This window comes from Budorcas taxicolor, chromosome 3, assembly GCF_023091745.1.
Source record: "Budorcas taxicolor isolate Tak-1 chromosome 3, Takin1.1, whole genome shotgun sequence".
NCBI lineage: Eukaryota > Metazoa > Chordata > Mammalia > Artiodactyla > Bovidae > Budorcas > Budorcas taxicolor.
Genome location: NC_068912.1, coordinates 21300331 through 21318491, shown reverse-complemented (window position 1 = coordinate 21318491; position 18161 = coordinate 21300331). Strand labels below are relative to the sequence as shown.

Genomic DNA, 18161 nt, shown 5'->3' with positions numbered 1-18161 from the left:
GTGGAACCTTTAGAAGTAACCTTGGCATATTCACCTACACCTCTGGTGATCTAGGCAAAGCATCCTCAGGTCATTGTTTCACCCTAATTTGCAAGCTGGCCTTCAGACTGGTCACCTGGTAGTGTCCCCAGTGCTGTAGGGATGGAATAAGTGATTTTCTAAGAAGGGTGGGTCATATACACCAAAAAGTGGTAAAGATGTTAGAGACCATGGCCTTGGGTTGGGGAAGGGCAGTGTACTAATGTACTGATCTCTTGTGATAGGAAGTCTGAGGAGGGTGCTCTGGCTTTCCAGATAAGTGACTTTCACAGTCCAGATGAATCGGAGCTTCCAGTAACACCAGGAGCCTGAGCTCAGCACCCTGCCTGCAACAGAGTCAGAGAGCCACACACGTGTGAGAGAAGAGACTGAGCAAAACCTGTCAATAGTGTCCCCCAGTTCAGACAGCTATAGTAACGTGCAAGGACAAAGCAGAAGGGTGGTCAGAAATAGTGGGAATCCTGAATCTGTACAGCACATGCAATAAATGCAGTTGTAAGTTGTCAGGATATATGGGTAGCAATAATTATGAAGCTGTAGTACTGAGGAGTGTGTTTCTTTGCCTCTGGCTCCATCCACCTTCGAAGCCCATAAAGACTCACTGAATTGCTGACAACTTGAACTCTCTCTGGCTCCCTACCTAGTCTTCTGACCTCTTGACCCAGATTTAAAGGGTTTCTGTGATTAGGTTAGTCCACCTGGATAGTCTCCCCATTTTGAGGTCAAATTTATTATATCTGCAGAGTAGCTTTTGCCAGGTAACATAACATAATTATGCAAATAGCAACCATAAGGAAGCTGGAGTAGCTATACTAACACCAGAAAAAATAGTCAGGAGATTTTACAACAATACAATGTTACCAGAGATAAAGAGTGACATTTTATAATGATAAATGGGTTAATCCATCAGGAAGATAAAATCATTTTAAACACAATGCATCTAACAGAGTCTCAAAATACATGAAGAAAAACTGACAGAACCAAAGGGAGAAATAGACAATTCAACAATAATTATTGGAGATTTCAGTTCTACACTTTCAGTAATGGATAGAACAACTAGGCAGAAGATAAATATGATTTAAACAATAAGACCTTATAGGCATCTGTAGACATTTCACCCAACAAGAGCAGACTAGTTTCTCTCAAGTACACTGAGAACATTCTCAGGGAGAAACTATACACTAAGCCATAAAATAAGTCAAAATGCATTTAAAAGGGTTGAAGTCATATGCAATTTGGGACATCTCACATACCAGTACTAGAGTCCAGAAGGAGGGTGGCAAGGGGCTTGGGTAGGGCACTTATGGAGGAGGCAGTGGGCAAACGTGTAGGCCACTAACCTGGAAAAGCTAGGCAACTAAAGAGATAGTATTTCAGGGAAGCTGCCCTAGTCTCAGGCTTCCAAAGCCAGGGAGGAATTGGTATGTAGGAAGTAAGCCGAGGTCAGGGGATGACTTTCTGTCTTGCTTGTTTGTGCCTCTCTTTAAGCCTCAGCTTCTATGTCACTAAATCCCACTGCACAGGAGTGCTGTAGGTCACCACCAACCACCATAGACCCATGGTCTTGATGTTTACTATGCTCTGTCTGAGAAGACAACCACAGGTCAATAGCTTTGTATCAACACAAACGATTGGCTTTCTATGAAAACTACTCTGAACATAAGTGATGTATTTGTGGGGCTTACCTGGTGGTCCAGTGATTACGAATCTGCCTGCCAGTGGACAATAGGACCTGTGTTCGATCCCTGGTCCTGGAGGATCCCACATTCCATGGAGCAACTAAGCCTGTGAGCCACAACTATTGAGCCCGTCCACTGGAGCCTGTGCTCCACAACAAGAGTAGCCACCACAATGAGAAGCCCACACACTGCAACTAGAGAGGAGCCCCTGCTCAACGCAATTAGAGAAAGCCCCTACAGTAGCAAAGACCTGGCACAGCCAAAAATAAATATTTTAAAAATTTATGACATTTTGATTCCACTTGTTTGACTTCGTATGAACAGAATGCTGAATTTCTAATTTAAAAAAAGGATGCACAACAAGCCACAGAGTTTTTACTGTATAGCACAAGGAACTATGGGCTTCCCAGGTGGCTCAGTGGGTAAAGCACCTGCATGCAATGCAGGAGACATGGGAGATATGGGTTAAATTCCTGTGTCAGGAAGATCCTCTGAAGAGGGCATGGCAACACACTCCAGTATTCTTGCCTGGAGAATCCCACGGACAGAGGAGTCTGGTGGGCTATACAGTCCAAGGTCACAAAGAGTTGGACATGACTGAGTGAGTCAGTGCAGGCACACACACAGGGAACTATAGTCAATATCTTGTAATAACCTTTAATGGAAAATAATTTCAAAAATAATATATGTGTATATGTGTAACTGAAGCACACACACAAAAAAGAATTCTACTTTTTGAAAATTTAATAATGTTTATCTTTTTGCTGGTTTTTCTAAATGTCCTATGGACATCTAATAACAGCATATGAGATACAAAATTTTAAATATATTTGTGTAGGATATGATTAATATAAATTAAATATAAATCTATTATATTTAAATTATTGACACCATTCAAGATGCTCCTATTCTTATTTTTTCTGCACTTGATAAAATATTCTCAGAGAAATGTTAATGTTTCACTATGATTATATATTTTTTCTTTTCTCTTATGTTTCTTCTGATTTTTGCTTTATGTATCTTTGTTTCTTTGTTGTTAAGATGTCTGATGGTTTATGATGTCTGTCTTCTTTGTGAATTGTGTAACTTTTATCATTAAAAATATTCATCTTTGTTTCATTTAAAATAAATTTAAAAATTCAAAATAAATTTTTTTTTTTTTTTTAAAAGAAACAAAACCTGTTTCAGTGACTTTGACAAGTTGGAAAAAAACCTTGCGGTGTTAGGATGATATTCACAAGTGACAAGCACAAAATCTTATATGCAGATTAAAACACAAAGCAACCCACAGGAGAAGAGGAAGATGGGGCTGGAGGCAGGGAGATCAAACCTAATTTCAAGTCTAATGAGAAGCCGACGTGCTTTCCCAGTGAGGGAAAAGAAGCTACCATAATATTGGTCTCCACCAAGAAGGTAACTAAGACATAATCTAGTCAGTAATCCTTATAAGTTAGTTATTCACATACCAAATACAGTATTAAATTCAGGATTTTTTCCCCACAATATTAAAATAGTGTGGAAGAAATGAGAGAAACAAAGAACACCAAGACTATCTAAAAGTTTTAAATTTTTCTGATGGAAAAGTGACTTCATGACAGTCCTTTAGACAATGAAAGAATCTGGGAAAATATTGATTCCTTGATGTTTTCTATGCTTGCAAAAATAGAAGTACAAAATAGCTTTAAAGTTTAGAAAGAGATAGGTCTGTAATATCAGCACTGCTGCAGCTGCTGCTAAGTCGCTTCAGTCGTGTCCGACGGCAGCCCACCAGGCTCCCCCAACCCTGGGATTCTCCAGGCAAGAACACTGGAGTGGGTTGCCATTTCCTTCTCCAATGCGTGAAAGTGAAAAGTGAAAGTGAAGGGTACACAAATACTGGCCATTGAGGGAATGTCCCCATCAGTGGCGACCTTCAGAATAGACCAGGTGGCCTTGAGTATCAGTTTGGCCTAGTCAACTAGAATACAGGAGCTCCCAAGATTCCATGACACCCCCCACCTTCCAGTTCTGTTATTGCAACTCTGCATGGTTACCTGGCATGCTGGGTCCTCTCTCTGGCACTCTCGTCAGAGCCTGACCTCTGAGCTTTGGCTTCTTGTGCCTCATTTTTACAGTTAAGGATTCTTAGAGTTGAGGAATGCTGGCAAAGTAGGCCCCAAAGTAAGTAATAAATTGCATCTTCATTTTAAAAACATGTCTGATACATTTTCTTCCACTGAATGAAATCTTATTAAAGCAAAAGTTACATACTGTAATAGTCACCCACTCATTATAATTGTATACTTTAATGATTTTAGTAATTTACCAGGCTGTACATTCATGACCACAATCCATTCACTTGTCTCTAATTTCTTGTCTCTTTGGGTTTCTTTTCCCCAGGTTCTGGCTCTGCTTCTTCCACCCTAAGCTTCAGCATGGCAGTATCTCACACCATTTTCTCTGGTTTGAGGACAGAAATGGGCATTTTGGAAACCAACCAGTACTTGCACTCCCAGCTGGAAAAAAGCAAACAGAAATTTCGAGACCTCACAGAGAAACTGCTCATGTCCCAAGCTACTGTTTACTCCCTGGCCAACCAGCTGCAGAAATACAGTAAGTCCTTGGGGTCACAGTCACCATAGTGATAAATGATTGTCTTTCCTCTAAGAAACAAAACAACCTCAAACTGTATTCTTTTCCCTCCTTCATCAAAATAAATTGCATCCTTACTACACTCCTAGAAAGATGGAAGCAGGTAGTTAACTCTCACTTCTCAGAGGATGGAGACACTGACGAACAAAGGGGTTAAGTTTGCAGTGACAGTATAGGGAGAAATAGAGGCTAAGATCTCATTCAGGCAGTAGACTTTTTTTCTGTCTCAGGAATATATATTAGATTCTGTAAACATATAATATCCTTGTTGGCTGAAACATCTCAGGATTTAATTCAAACTTTTTGTGAGCACCCATTTGCAAAGCACTGTGCTAGCTGCACTAGGGAAGAAAGAAGTGACAGGATACCCTGCCTACCTTAAAGGTCCTTAAAGCTGTCTATTCCCAACTGAACCACAGAGATCTGGAAATGAGAACATCAATAGCACACAGCAAGAGGAGAGGTGGAGCTGTAGTGACTGAGGAACATGGGAATGAGGACTGAGGGGGACAGGAATAAAAGGGGAGAATGCTTATGGATGCAGAAGTTGAGTTTGCTTTCAAATTTCTACCATTAGTTTTCAATAAACCAATGGGAGGTAAAATTTGCTATCCAACTTATTGACTGCCGAGGTCCGGTCCCGGTGGATCCAGAATAATTCGAAGGGGAGACAGATTAGGTGTCCTAGGAAAAAACTTATTTAATTACAGATATACAGAGAGATTAGAAACGGATAGTGTAGTAGGAAAATTAGTGGAGAAAAGAGGCTGAATAACTTCGTTTACGTGGAATACCAATCACCACCTACGTAGGCCACAGGCATCTTTCCATTCTCCCGAAGGAGAGGGAGGCACTGAGGCCTCCCCGGTCCAATCTTAAAAGCCCAGGCAAAATTAGCAGGCTTGCTGAGTACCCACATTCCAGATGGGAATTCAGCCAGGAGGGGAAAGAAAGAATGACACGGGGGAATCAGTCTTTCCAGAAACTGATCTGATTTCTTTATTTTTTAGGTTTGCTTATATACCTTTTGTTATACATAGGGATGAATACAGAGTCAGGCGGGGTCAGCAGTCCTGACCTTTATCAAAATCAGGTGCTTCACGTAAATGTATAAAAAAGGGTCTTAGGGGTTTTACATCATCTTCTGGCCATGAGACCTGCTGACATTTTATGATCCTTTCTTTCCGATAACCAAAAAACTTATTTTTTCCAAGGGTGTTTTTTCTTAAACCAGGCGCCACCCTCTGAAGGTACCAGATAAAGTTGTATTCCTATAGGGTGAGGGTGTAGTGGGTTACAACTAAGAAAGGAATTTATTCAACCTAAGGTTAACATGATTAATCTTAAAGGTTAATACTTACTTCTCCTATATGCTTAAAGGTTAATACTTATTTCTCCTATGTGCTAGTTATATTCATTATAAGCTCAGGGAATATGGAGATTTAGCAGCAAACATCAGCCCAACAAATGAAAACCCTTCACCAGTATTCCCCTTAAGATTCATTTAGTCTTAAGATAGTGGTAAAGTTACATTTTTACATAGCAAGGACACAGTGATTTATAACAAAGTACAGTGATCTATAACAAAAGAGAAAATGCATTAACTCAAAAAGCCTAGTATTGCTAACATCAAAAACTACTATATTTCCCTTTCTATATTCCAAATATATTGATTAATATATTCCCAGGTGCCTAAGGATATGGAGGCCTGGCGGCAATCATTGACTCAACAATGAGAAAAGCCCTATGCTAATTAAGACTTTCAAAATACTCCAAACTCTCTGTGCTGTTTATGGTTGAGAGGTTGTCACACAAGCTAGTCTGTCAGCAGAGAGGTTTGACCTGAGACACCCTTGTCACACCCAGGGCAGGGAATTAGCAGTAATTATTGGCACAATAAATTAAAAACCTTCACCAATATAATTCCTAATCAACCCACTATACTATACTAATAATTTTATAACTTTTCAAAAGAGTCTGTATATAGAAAGTTTAAAGCATCTCATGCCTCTCACGGTTGGGAGGCTGTAAACAATCACATGTGGCCAGACGAACCCGCTCAGGCAGGCTAGAGAACCTTCAGAGGAGTTTGTAGGTTGAAACACTCTTCTCACGCCCAGGAATTTTATTAACTGGAGCTGCAAGTTAACTCCTTCTCCGAGAGAAATGGTGATGGGGGAGAGCCCCCCGTAAAGTCAGAGGTATAGGTGAGAGCATAAAACAGACTCTGGTTTTGGGGGTAGATGCTCGGGAACAGGGGGTTTCCTGAGGCTCGATCCTGCCTTTGCGTATGCCAAGCCTCCTTCCTCATGACCTTTGCCAAGGGCGGAGTTCCTCATGCTGGCTCCCGGCAATTGACATGGATCAAAAAGTAAAAATTAAAGCCTAGTTATCAAAGAAGTGAAAAGAGCTTTCAGGTATTGGAATGTAAGGGTTTGTTTGTTTACATCATTTATTATAATCATAATACAGCTTTTTTTAAAACTGGAGAAGAAGAAAGATGTCACCCAACATCTTCGTGTATAGGTAACACAGTGTAGTAATTAAGAGTGTGTGCCCTGGAGCCAGACTTGCTGGGTTCAAACCCAAGTTGTTCATCTTCTCCATGCCTCAGTTTCCTCATCTGTAATGGTAACAGGAATAGTCTCTACCTCCTTGGAGAGAGGTGATGATTTCAAGTTGATAATTCTTGAAAATCTATTAGAACAAGACCTTGGCTGCTGCTGCTAAGTCACTTCAGTCATGTCCAATTCTGTGTGACCCCATAGATGGGAGCCCACCAGGCTCCTCTGTCCCTGGGATTCTCCAGACAAGAACACTGGAGTGGGTTGCCATTTCCCTGGCAAATACTGTGTGTTAGTTCTCCTGCCAACCTAACGCAGCACCTGTTAGCATTGAGCATGTCTTTCAGGGTTTTTCCCCTTCGTGTGCATTTTTACACAGTTGTATCTAGATAAACTTTAAAATCTTGGAAATATTGAGGGATTATTGAAACTTTCAACATGGGAGGACTGTCAGCCCTACAAGGAATTCCTACTGTGTGTCCAGGTTCATATTTTCCTTATGAGGCTGCAAGGCTTGGTAAAGTGGCCCAAGATTTGGAGTCACAACTCAGAGTATGTGAATTCTGACTTTGCTTCGTTCTGGTTGAATCATCGAGTTATTTTACCCTCTATGAGGTTCTCTCTCCCCAGCTCTAATCTGGGGGGAATCAAATGCTAGTAGCTGTGAGGCTGAGGAATCAAATGTGGGATTCCCTGCGTGGAGCCTGGTACCCAGGTGATATCTGTCCTGGGGTGGCCCCTGCTCATCCCTTGAAGGCTGGACCACAGCAGCAGGGCCAGCTTCCCCTGACACAGTGTCTCTGTTTCCCCAGAGTGTGAAGAGTACAAGGACCTCATTGAATCTGTGCTGGAGGAGAAAGTGCCCTTTGAGGAAGGGGAGCTGGCAGAGAAGAGAAGACTGGCTCCACGGCTTGGGTGAGGAGGAAGCTGTGTGGGAAGTGTGTCAAGTGGGGAAGCCCCAGGCAGTAGAATAAAGAGAAGACAGAAGGGCAGAAATGTACACGCAGGCACAGAGCTAGACAAAGACAGCCTGTGGGACTATGGGAACAAATGGATGACTAGTTAAGTCTCTGGATTCTCCCTGAAGTAATATATGAATAAAATGAGCCCACATGCTCGTATTGGAATTCTGGCAATGTGGCTTGTGAATTAGCAATGGGCAAATGAACTCAACTTTCCATGAGTCTCAGCGACCTCATCTGTGAAATAAAAATACTGACAGTGTCTGCCTCAGAGGGTTATGGAGATTAAATGCATGATGACCAGCGGTTAGAACCATCTCACGCACATGTGGAGTTTTCAACAATATTAGCTGCAATTATTATACCTGTTCTTGCTTTTTATAGGCCTAGTACTTATCATCTTTTTAAAAATATTAGATTTGGTTTTTATTATAGAGCCTACATGAGAACAAAGTGCTGACACAAAACTGCAAGTCACGTTTGGGAAGTGAGCTAAAAAAAACCTGTAACTGTTTTAGTTATACAGTCCTGACTGGAGGAATCCATGGTGGCAAAAGAGCCCTGGCTCTTGAGAGGGGTTTCTTGATGACGGCTGCCCCAGGTTATGCTGCCTCAGGCCTGGGCCTCTGTAAGACTAGGTCCCTGGCAGGTGGCAGCCTGGGGACCAGGACGACCTCTGCCCTTAAGGCTGGGGCTTAGCCATGGCTGGGAAGGGACACTCCTAATTTCTAATGTTCCCCAGTGCCTTTTATGATAATAATGTTTCTCTTCCCCACCTTTGATTGATTTATTTATTTCTAAAAGTATCAAAAGAAATAAATAAGTAAAAGTATCAGACTATGTGGAGTGTTAGCTGGTAGGGCCTTTGGGTAGACAGGTAATTGAGCAGTCGTTGCCTGGAAAATGAATTATTAATTTGCAAGGCCCAGTATTGCCTGTCGTTAGAGACTTTGATAGATAGGGTAGATTATGGCATTGAAGACATCTTCTCAACCTTGGTTAATGAAATCTGAGAAGCTCAGATGTGTAAGAGCCACTAAAGGAGAGATGCTTGACTGAGGAGGCCTAGGTCTGGAGACCTTGTTTCTCCCTGATCTCTGCCTTCTACTCTTCTGACACTTTATAGGAACTCTAAGGAATAGAGTTTTGAAAGACAATCTGTGGATGATTACCTAGTATTGAGGAGATTTAAGCATTGGATGGGGTAGATGACCATTAATATCTAGTCTAGCATTAGGATTATGTGGTTTTAAGAATTAACTGATTGCCTACTCAGGTGTGTATGCTCCACTATGTACTGTACGCTGGGTCATATGGACTGTCTCTAGCCTCACAGAGCTCACATTCTAGTTGGGAATCTATAAAAAATATTTGTACAAAATTAGAAAACTGTGAAATCCCGGACAGAGTCATGTAATTGTTACTCAGAATTTTAATTACTCTTGAGTGCCTCCTTACCTGTTATAATAGCTTATCTTCATGTCATTCAGAGGAATGCTCTTAATCTTGACCCTCTCACTGATTTCTCTTTCCATCCTTTCAGTTAATACCAGATGCACCTGTCCAACACTTCTGTACCTGGCTTCCCCACCCCCAATTGGCCACGCTTTCTGTATAATGCTTGATGATGCATATGACATTAAAATAGATGTGGACTGAAGTGAGGAACTGAAGGGGCTTTTTTTTTTTTTTAAGTGAGGTTAATGAAAAAGAAAGAAACAAATCCAATACTATTTCCTCATTCCTTCTGTTACAGGCAAGTCACACAACCTGTGCAAGTATTCAACTTGGGAAATTCCTTACAAGTAATCAAAGACACACCTCTGCTGAAATTTCCATAACTTTATCATTCACGACATTCACTTTTACATTTTACTTTTCTTTGCCACTTTAGGAGAGATGATTACCTGATTGAGGCTCAGGCCCGAGAACTGACCTGCTTACGACAGAAGATACAGGAAGGGAAAGGTGTCTGTCATCTATTCACACAGCATGCAAAGAACACAATCAAGACTTTTGAGAGTTTCCTCAAGGGCACTGACATGACCTACTACCAGAGACAGAGATTCTGTGAGCTCCTGGCCCAAGGAAGCCAGCTGGCAGAGAGACTTGCCAGCAAACTCTCCACTGGTAAGTTATCTTATAGGCTCTGAGAACACTTAGCTCCTTCAGAGGTCCTAGCCTCACATGAGACTCCACACCTTCACAACTCCCACAGTGACGTTGCAGCCAGGTGTCCTGCAGTTCTGTGGTGTTCTCAGCTACAGGACAGCTTCCCTGGTGGCTCAGCTGGTAAAGAATCTGCCTGCCAATGCAGGAGATACAGACGTGGGTTCGATCCCTGGGTCAGGAGGAACCCCTGGAGAAGGAAGTGGCAACCCACTCCAGAGTGAAGCTATCAGCTAGAAATACCTGGGAGTCCAACTCTGGGCCCAAGGTGAGCCTCCACAGACATATTCCAAAAAGGAGCCAATGTTGTCACTGGACTGGCCCTTGTGGTTCTTATGATTGCAAGATATACCTCAGCTACAACCATCAGGGAACTTAAACATGAGGTATATCATTCATATTTCCCGGAGGGTACACGGCTCACCCAGGGCTACCCAGTGAGGTTAGGGTCCCCTTACCTGTAAAAAGAGGGAGACAGCATAGGACTGTGGTTCTGCCTAATTTGGGTTGAGGGTGGGGTGCCTAGGATTTCATAGGTTCACTCTTTATCGGTGATTAAAGTGCAGGAAAGAAAAACAAGGGTCAGACATCAATGATCTAAATCAGCCAAGGATCTCTAAAACAAGAGAAACTTCAGACGTGGAGCACCTTGCCTCTTCATCTGGCCCTGTAGCTGCCCACGTGTTCCTTCGAGATAGCTGTCTGTGAAGTGAATGCTTTCAGAATCAATAGCCTAATATCAGCACTTGGGTTACAATTTTAAAAGAAGATGACTGTCAGGTGCTTACAGTATACCTGCTTCTCACCCTGTATTCTGGGGACCATGACAAGTTAAAACTGTTTTCATCATCACAGGCTTTTGGAGCAGGAGGCAGCAGCCATCCAATCATTTTTGGTTTTTAAGATACTTGATATGCAGTAAACTGACCCACTGTAGAATCAGTTCTATGAGTTTTGAAAAATGTATACAGTGTTACAGAAAAGTACCACCACAATCCAGATGCAGAACAGCCCCATCACTTGTAAAAGTTCCCTTGTACCTCTTTGTAGTCAACCGTTTCCTCCAAATCAAGTCCCTGCAACCGCTGGATCTGTTTTGTGTCCCTTTAGATTTTTTTTTTATCTCCAGAATGTATCAGTAGTTTGTTCCTTTTTATTGATGAGCGCTATTTCATGATAGAGGTGTACCACTTTTGTTTATCCAGTCATCCACTGAAGGACATTTGGATTGTTTTCAGTTTGGGGTGATTATGATTCGTAGTTAAGATTCACATGCAGATTTGTGTGTGAAAATACATTTTCACTTCACTTTGCTTGGATAAATATCTTAGAGTAGGATTGCTGAGTCATATGGTGAGTGTACATTTGTGTGTGTGTGTTAGTCATTCAGTCATATCTGGCTCTTTGTGAGTCCATGGACTGTATAGCCTGCCAGGTTCCTCTGTCCATGGAATTCTGCCGGGGTCCAGCCCCGGTGGATCCAGGGTGATTCGAAGGTGGGGACGGAGTCGGCGTCCTGGAAAAAGCTTATTTAATTACAGATATAGAGGGAGATTAGAAACAGATAGTGTAGTAGGAGAATTAGTGGAGAAAAGAGGCTGAACAACTGGTTTACATGGAATACCAATCACCACCTACGTAGGCCACAGGCGTCTTTCCATTCTCCCAAAGGAGAGGAGGCACTGAGGCCTCCCTGGTCCGATCTCAGAAGCCCAGGCAGAATTAGCAGGCTTGGTGAGTACCCACATTTCAGATGGGAATTCAACCAGGAAAACGGGGAGCGAGAAAGAAATGACACGGGGGAATCAGTCTTTCCAGAAACTGATCCAATTTCTTTATTTTTTAGGTTTGTTTATGTACCTTTTTGTTATACATAGGGATGAATACAGAGTCATGTGGGGGTCAGCAGACCTGACCCTTGTCACAATCAGGTGCTTCATATAAAATTATACAAAGGTCTTATGAGTTTCATCATCTTTTGGCCATGAGGTCTGCTGACATTTTATGGCCCTTTCTGATACCGGTCAGTTAACCAGAAAACTTATTTTTCCAGGGGTGATTTTTTCTTAAATCAGGCGCCACCCTCCAAATAAAGTTGCATTCCTATAGAGTGAGGGTGTAATGAGTTACAATCAAGAAAGGAATTTACTTAACCTAAGGTTTAACATGATTAATCTGAAAGGTTAATACTTATTTTTCCTATATGCTAGTTATATTCATTATAAGGGCAGGAATATGGAGATTTAGCAGCAAATATTGGCTCAACAAATGTAAACCCTTCACCAATGTTCCTCTTAAGATCTATTTTGTCTTAAGATAGTGATAAAGTTACATTTTTGCATAGCAAGGACACAGTGATTTATAACAAAGTACAGTGGTCTATAATAAAAGAGAAAATTCATTAACTCAAAAAGTCTAGTATTGCTAACATCAAAAACTACTATATTTCCTTTTCTGTATTCCAAATACATTGATTAATATATTCCCAGGTGCCTAAGGATATGGAGGCCTGATGGCAATCATTGACTCATCAATGAAAAAAGCCCTATGCTAATACTCCAAACTCTCTGTGCTGTTTATGGTTGAGAGGTTGTCGCACAAGCTAGTCTGTCAGCAGAGAGGTTTGACCTGAGACATCCTTGTCACACCCAGGGCAGGGAATTAGCAGTAATTATTGGCAGGACAAGTGAAAAAACCCTTCACCAATATAATTCCTAATCAACCTACTAATACTATACTAATGATTTTCTAACTTCTCAAAAGAGTCTGTATTTAGAAAGTTTTAAAACATCCTGTGCCTCTCACAGTTGGGAGGCTGTAAACAATCACATGCGGCCGGACGAGCCTGATCAGGCAGGCCAGAGAACCTTCAAAGTTCATAAGTTGAAACACTCTTGTCATGCCCAGGAATTTTTATTAACTGGAGCTGCAAGTTAACTCCTTCTCTGAGAGAAATGGTTATGGGGGAGAGCTCCCCGTAAAGTACTCTGGTTTTGGGGGTAGATGCTCAGGAACAGGGGTTTCCTGAGGCTTGATCACGCCTTTGCGTATGCCAAGCTTCCTTCCTCATGACCTTTGCCATGGGCGGAGTTCCTGACGCTGGCTCCCAACAGAATTCTCTAGGCAAGAATACTGGAGTGGGTTGCCATTTCCTTCTGCAGGGGATCTTCCCAACTCAGGGATCGAACCCATGTCCTGTATTGCAGGTGGATTGTTTACTATCTGAGCCCCAAGGGAAGCTTTAAGAGAGTGTACGTATCCTTAAAGTATACATTATAAGATTGTACATTTAACTTATAAGAAACTACCAAACTGTTTTCCAGTGTGACAAAACCATTTCACATTCCCCTGAGCAATGAGTTAAATTGTATTTGTTCCCAATACCAGCTCTTGACATTATCAGCTTGTTGTTTCTGGGCTTTTTGTCTTTTAATAGGTGTGTGGTTGCTTATTATTGTGATTTTTAATTTGCATTTTCCTATTGACTAATGATTTTTAAGATCTTTTCATATGTCTACTGATCATCCATGTATCTTTGGAAAACTGAGTGTCAACTATATTGTTCATTTTAAAGTAGTTTTTCATATTATTGAGTTGAGAGTTCTTTATATTTCTGGATACAAGTCCTTTATTGGATATTTGACTTGCTAGTATTTTCTCCCAGTTTGTGGCTTATCCTTTCATTCCCTTAACTTTCTTTCAGAGTGAAGAATTTCTTGATATTGTTGAAGTCCAACTTATTGGATCATCATTGTCTAGTTTTATCTAAGAACTCTGCCTAAAACAGGGTTCTTGGCCTTTCCATATAGATTTTACAGTCAGTTTGTCATTATCTAGAAAAAAATCCTATTGGGATTTTGAGTGGCATTGCATTAAATCTGTGAAAAGTTTAAGGAGAATTGACATTTTTAATACTGTTGGGTGTTCTAATTAATGATCATAATGTCTTTCATCAGGTTGAGCTAGTCTTTGTTTTATTTATTCATATTTCCATGAACAAGCAAACCTTTTTTTATTGTTTTATGATGGTGACTGCTGACAATAGAGCAGAAATTTTGTCTCCTAACACAAATATGAGCAGGCCGTGGTCCAGCTAAATAAAACTCCCAACTTATTTAAGGAAGTTCCTTATTTGCTAAGAATTCTATTTTGAATTGATGTTGTTTTGTCAAATGCCTTTTTGTTCATCTAAAATATGAACAAATGATTATATACATATTTTTTATGTTATGTCCTTTGGGGTTGTGCTCTGGACATTTTGAATATTATATTGTGAGACAGTGGGTCCTATTAAAGCCCTCTGGATTATTTCTTAGCAGGCAATCAACCACTTCTAGGTTTAGACTACAAGTTCTGTGTTATGTTTTATGGGTAGCAGTTCCAACATCAGTTTAGTGTTCAGGGGCTTTAATGTGTTGTTTGGGTCAGTTCAGCAAGTATGCCACTAGGTTTAGTCTGGACTAGCTGATGGTTTATATGATAATTCAGTTCTCTAATCCTTTGCCATGATTCCTTGTCTCTGTTCCACACAGGCTGAGTTTGGGGATGAACCCTAATATTTTTGACAGTCCGTAGATCGTTTCCCAGCCTCTCCCCTCTCTGGCATTTCTTTTCTACTTTCCAGTTCCCAAGGGGCCTCTCCCACATTCCTCTGTTCAGAAAAATTGGGTTCTCCCAGTCATTTCTCCTGTCACACTGTCCTGCAGAACTGCAGGGGGCTACTCTAAGATAAAAGAGGCAAGAAAATTGAGACAGAAAAAAAAGGAGGGGACACTCTTCACATGTTTCAGACAATTAGTCCCTTTTGGACTAGAGCGGTAGGTTCTCATTTGTGGTTAACATCGCTGCTCAGCTGCCTCAACAACAAAGTTCCGCAAATGGGCTGGTCTCTGGGCAGGGTCAGGAGAGGAAAAAAGAGAAATGGGGAAGAGTCTCTTGACACTCATCAGCAGAGGTCCCCCCGTCCAGTCATCTAGATAGAACAGGGGGTTTCTCCTGTTGTATTTGCTCCTCTGTGGTTGCTGGAGTATCTGTGTGAGAGCAGTACTGGGACTCACAGCCATGGTCCATCAACCAAGTTTGCAGGAGAAATGAAGGTTGGAGCTGAAGGCGTGCAGAAGACAGCCAGCCAAGTATCCTCTGTACTGGAGAACAGGACATTGTGAACTTTTTGCCTTGACTCAATAGCAGACATCCTGGTGACGATTCAGCCAACCAGCAATATATTGTTCACCATTGCTCAGGAAAGCCTGCCAGGCTGCTCCTCTAAAGATGCAACTTTAGCCCTCCTGGAATAATTCTCCCAGAGCATTCTGAACAAACATATAGAGTATTGTATCTCTGGTCAGATAGGCCCTTGTATTTGTAAGCATGAGATGGGACCTGCTCAATTTCCCACTAGCTGTCTATTTTTGGTTCACAGAAAATCGCCATGATAGGAAGGATGAAGAGGGACTGGAGTCACTGGCAGCCAGGTAACTCTGAGTGATGAAAGGGCTGGTAATGGAGTGGTGAAACCTAGAGAGGAGTCCTGAAGCAAGAGACCCAGAGGCCAAAGGTCCCAGATCCAGGAGAAACCAGAAGCTGCTGATTGTTCCTATTTCATTCATTCATCATACAATGATGTGTCTTTAACCCATGTTATCTGTTCTCATTGAAGTTCTTGTATTAGTTGCCATTTCTTAGTAATTCTTCAAGTTCAGTTAACTGGAGTCATTCTGAACTAAAGGTAAACCAGCCAGAGAAACCTGGTCTCTATTTTCTGAAAACCTGTATGATTAAAAACTGAAGTGAAATGCCTGTTTCTGCCCAGTTGCCCTGAGATATGTTGGCCAATGTTTCCTAGCCAGAAATATCTTGAAAAATAAAGCCAATAATGTCATATATATAAATATACATTCATATATATGTGTGTGTGTGTATATATATATACGGAGAGAGAGATCTAAAAGCTGCAAGAGTCCTAGGAAGTTACATTCCCTCAGGAGCCAGTACTCAATGGACTCCTTCACATACTCTTGAATAAAATTTGTCCATAGCATTTTAATGTCTGTATTATAGGAGTGTCCTGTGTGTCAGAGTATGTTTTAGAGAAGTCGTTGAGTCTCCTTCCTCATCCGCATTTAGAGGTCAGTGCACTGAACACAGGCTGCTCTCTCTCCTACCCCTATTCTATGCACACTGAAATCCCAGTTAGAAGCAGATTGTTATGTTTTTTCCTCTCTGAGAGGATAGGCCTTTTGGTTTCTGGTGTCTCTTCCATGAGCTTCAGATGAGCACCAGCTGCCAGGTTGATGCTGGTTGCCTTATTTTCACCTCCTGTCTTGTCTGCCTCCTTCTCCATCCCTTACTCAGGCTCAACATGGGGCTCCAGGAGGAAGAAGTGAATGAAGTCCGGGAGGACTCACTAGATGAAAAGTATCTGACACATTCCAGTCGCCATGACTCCCACCAGCCTCCCAGCAGCATTGCCTCTGTGTGTGATGTGCAGGACCAGCTCTGATGTAGACTGAGCCAGTGAGTATTCCCAATACCGAGAGAATAACCCCTAACAACCAGAAGACTGAATAATGAAGCTCTGGTAGCTTCTACCTGTGCACCATCTCTGTCTAGACTGATTGAGATGATCTCTGAGGTGATTAGGCTGAATTCAGTTCTGGGACCAAGTTTTATGTCACTGGTGTGTCTGTTCATTTGCATTCTCCCTGGTCCACACCTCACCTCCCTTTCTCTGGCCCCCAATGGCATATGCAAACTGAGGAAACCCGGGCAAACCAGAGTGCAGAGAGTGAAGGGATCATGAGAAATTCTTCTGCCACGTTTCAGCACAAATAAACTTCATTATTTAAGATGAAGCATCTTAGCTTTCCTGAAATCTTCTAGCTAATTACAGTTTCTGAATGGTGCCCATTAGGCTTTTCTAGCTTTCCGAGAATATCATCAGTCTTGCCCATATTTGGGGTCCACTTATCATGGTTCCTCAGTAATGCAGGAGACAAGGCAGGTTCCTCATGAACTCATGGCTCCTGAGTTTAAGCACCAGTGTCCATCCCCCCTCAGATGGCTTCTCTCCCCATAAGTTTCCATCTTAGTACAGACTATCAGGGGGTGAAAGTTAAGCTTCTGCCCCATCACACTGAAGTCCCCACCCTTGAGTCCTGGTTTTGTTCTGGGCTGAGGCGGAAGCACAGGATAAGGAACTGCAGAGAGCATCCTTGGAAGCAAATGTGTGTAACTCGACTCAATGGTAATTATTTCCTGGAACAGGATGCACTTCTCACTTCTACGGGCAGATCTTGGAATCCACTGCCCAGTTGTACAATGAAAACACAGATATCAGGGGAGAAAATCAGAGCCTTCCACCTCACCTGAGTCATATTCCAGAGATAAGCAGTCAAAACCCACAGGGAAAGACCACTCTCAGATCACTCTCTTCTCTTGCCACATCTGGCTATCAAAACAAAAGACGTGGAGAACAACACTATTACACAATCCATAATTCTCACAGTTTTCTCTATCTAGAAAGATGCTCCCTCTACAGGTCCCCAGACTCCAGGCTCCAGGAATGGCTCTAGGAAACCCACCATTTAGTTACAAAATTCACCCTATTATTTAAGCCTGAATTCCAGTCTTAGGTTTCTCAACTTACAGGTCATGTAGTTTAGTTGCTACTTAACCTCTTGACCTACTGTTTCCTCAGGGGCAAAGGAAGTATCCTTGAATATATTAAGATTCTAGAACCAGTTCTGACATGGTAAGGGAGATTTCCCATTCCACAGGTTAAGGTTAAATGTTCAGTCATACAAGATTACCCCACACCTCCACACCCTATCCATTTCTGAGGGCAGTTGAAAGCCCAGATTGTTACCTGAACTCCTGCCTGATTGGCTAGAAAGCAGGATAGCACCACCCCCTCCTCAGGTTCAATTAATTTCCTAGAGTTGTTCCTACAGAACTCAGAGAAACATTGTACTTACTACACTATCGGTTTATTATAAAAGGATATAACTCAGGAACAGCAGATGGAAGAGGTGCACAGGGCAGGGCATGGGGGAAAGTGTGGAGCCTCCATGCCTTCTCAGAGAAAGCCTAGTACCTAGTACTCTCCTAGTACCTCC

At 41.9% G+C, this 18161-nt stretch overlaps 1 protein-coding gene across 1 annotated transcript; it reads left to right on the top strand.

Moving 5' to 3' along the window:
- Positions 1–4132: 4132 nt before the first annotated feature.
- LOC128045726 (neuroblastoma breakpoint family member 6-like protein) lies at positions 4133–16546 on the top strand. Its single transcript, XM_052638180.1, has 5 exons — positions 4133–4310; positions 7726–7828; positions 9770–10005; positions 15467–15518; positions 16399–16546. Exons 1-5 carry the CDS (start codon positions 4133–4135, stop codon positions 16544–16546), a joined length of 717 nt encoding a protein of 238 aa, XP_052494140.1.
- Positions 16547–18161: the final 1615 nt, after the last annotated feature.

What these genes read in the sequence shown, in the direction of transcription:
- LOC128045726 (XM_052638180.1), top strand. Translation starts at nt 4,133, where the DNA reads ATGGCAGTATCTCACACCATTTTCTCTGGTTTGAGGACAGAAATGGGC. An exon ending in TGCCAGCAAACTCTCCACTG is followed by an intron (nt 10,006 to 15,466) that starts GTAAGTTATCTT and finishes TTTGGTTCACAG; the next exon opens with AAAATCGCCATGATAGGAAG. An exon ending in CTGGAGTCACTGGCAGCCAG is followed by an intron (nt 15,519 to 16,398) that starts GTAACTCTGAGT and finishes TCCCTTACTCAG; the next exon opens with GCTCAACATGGGGCTCCAGG.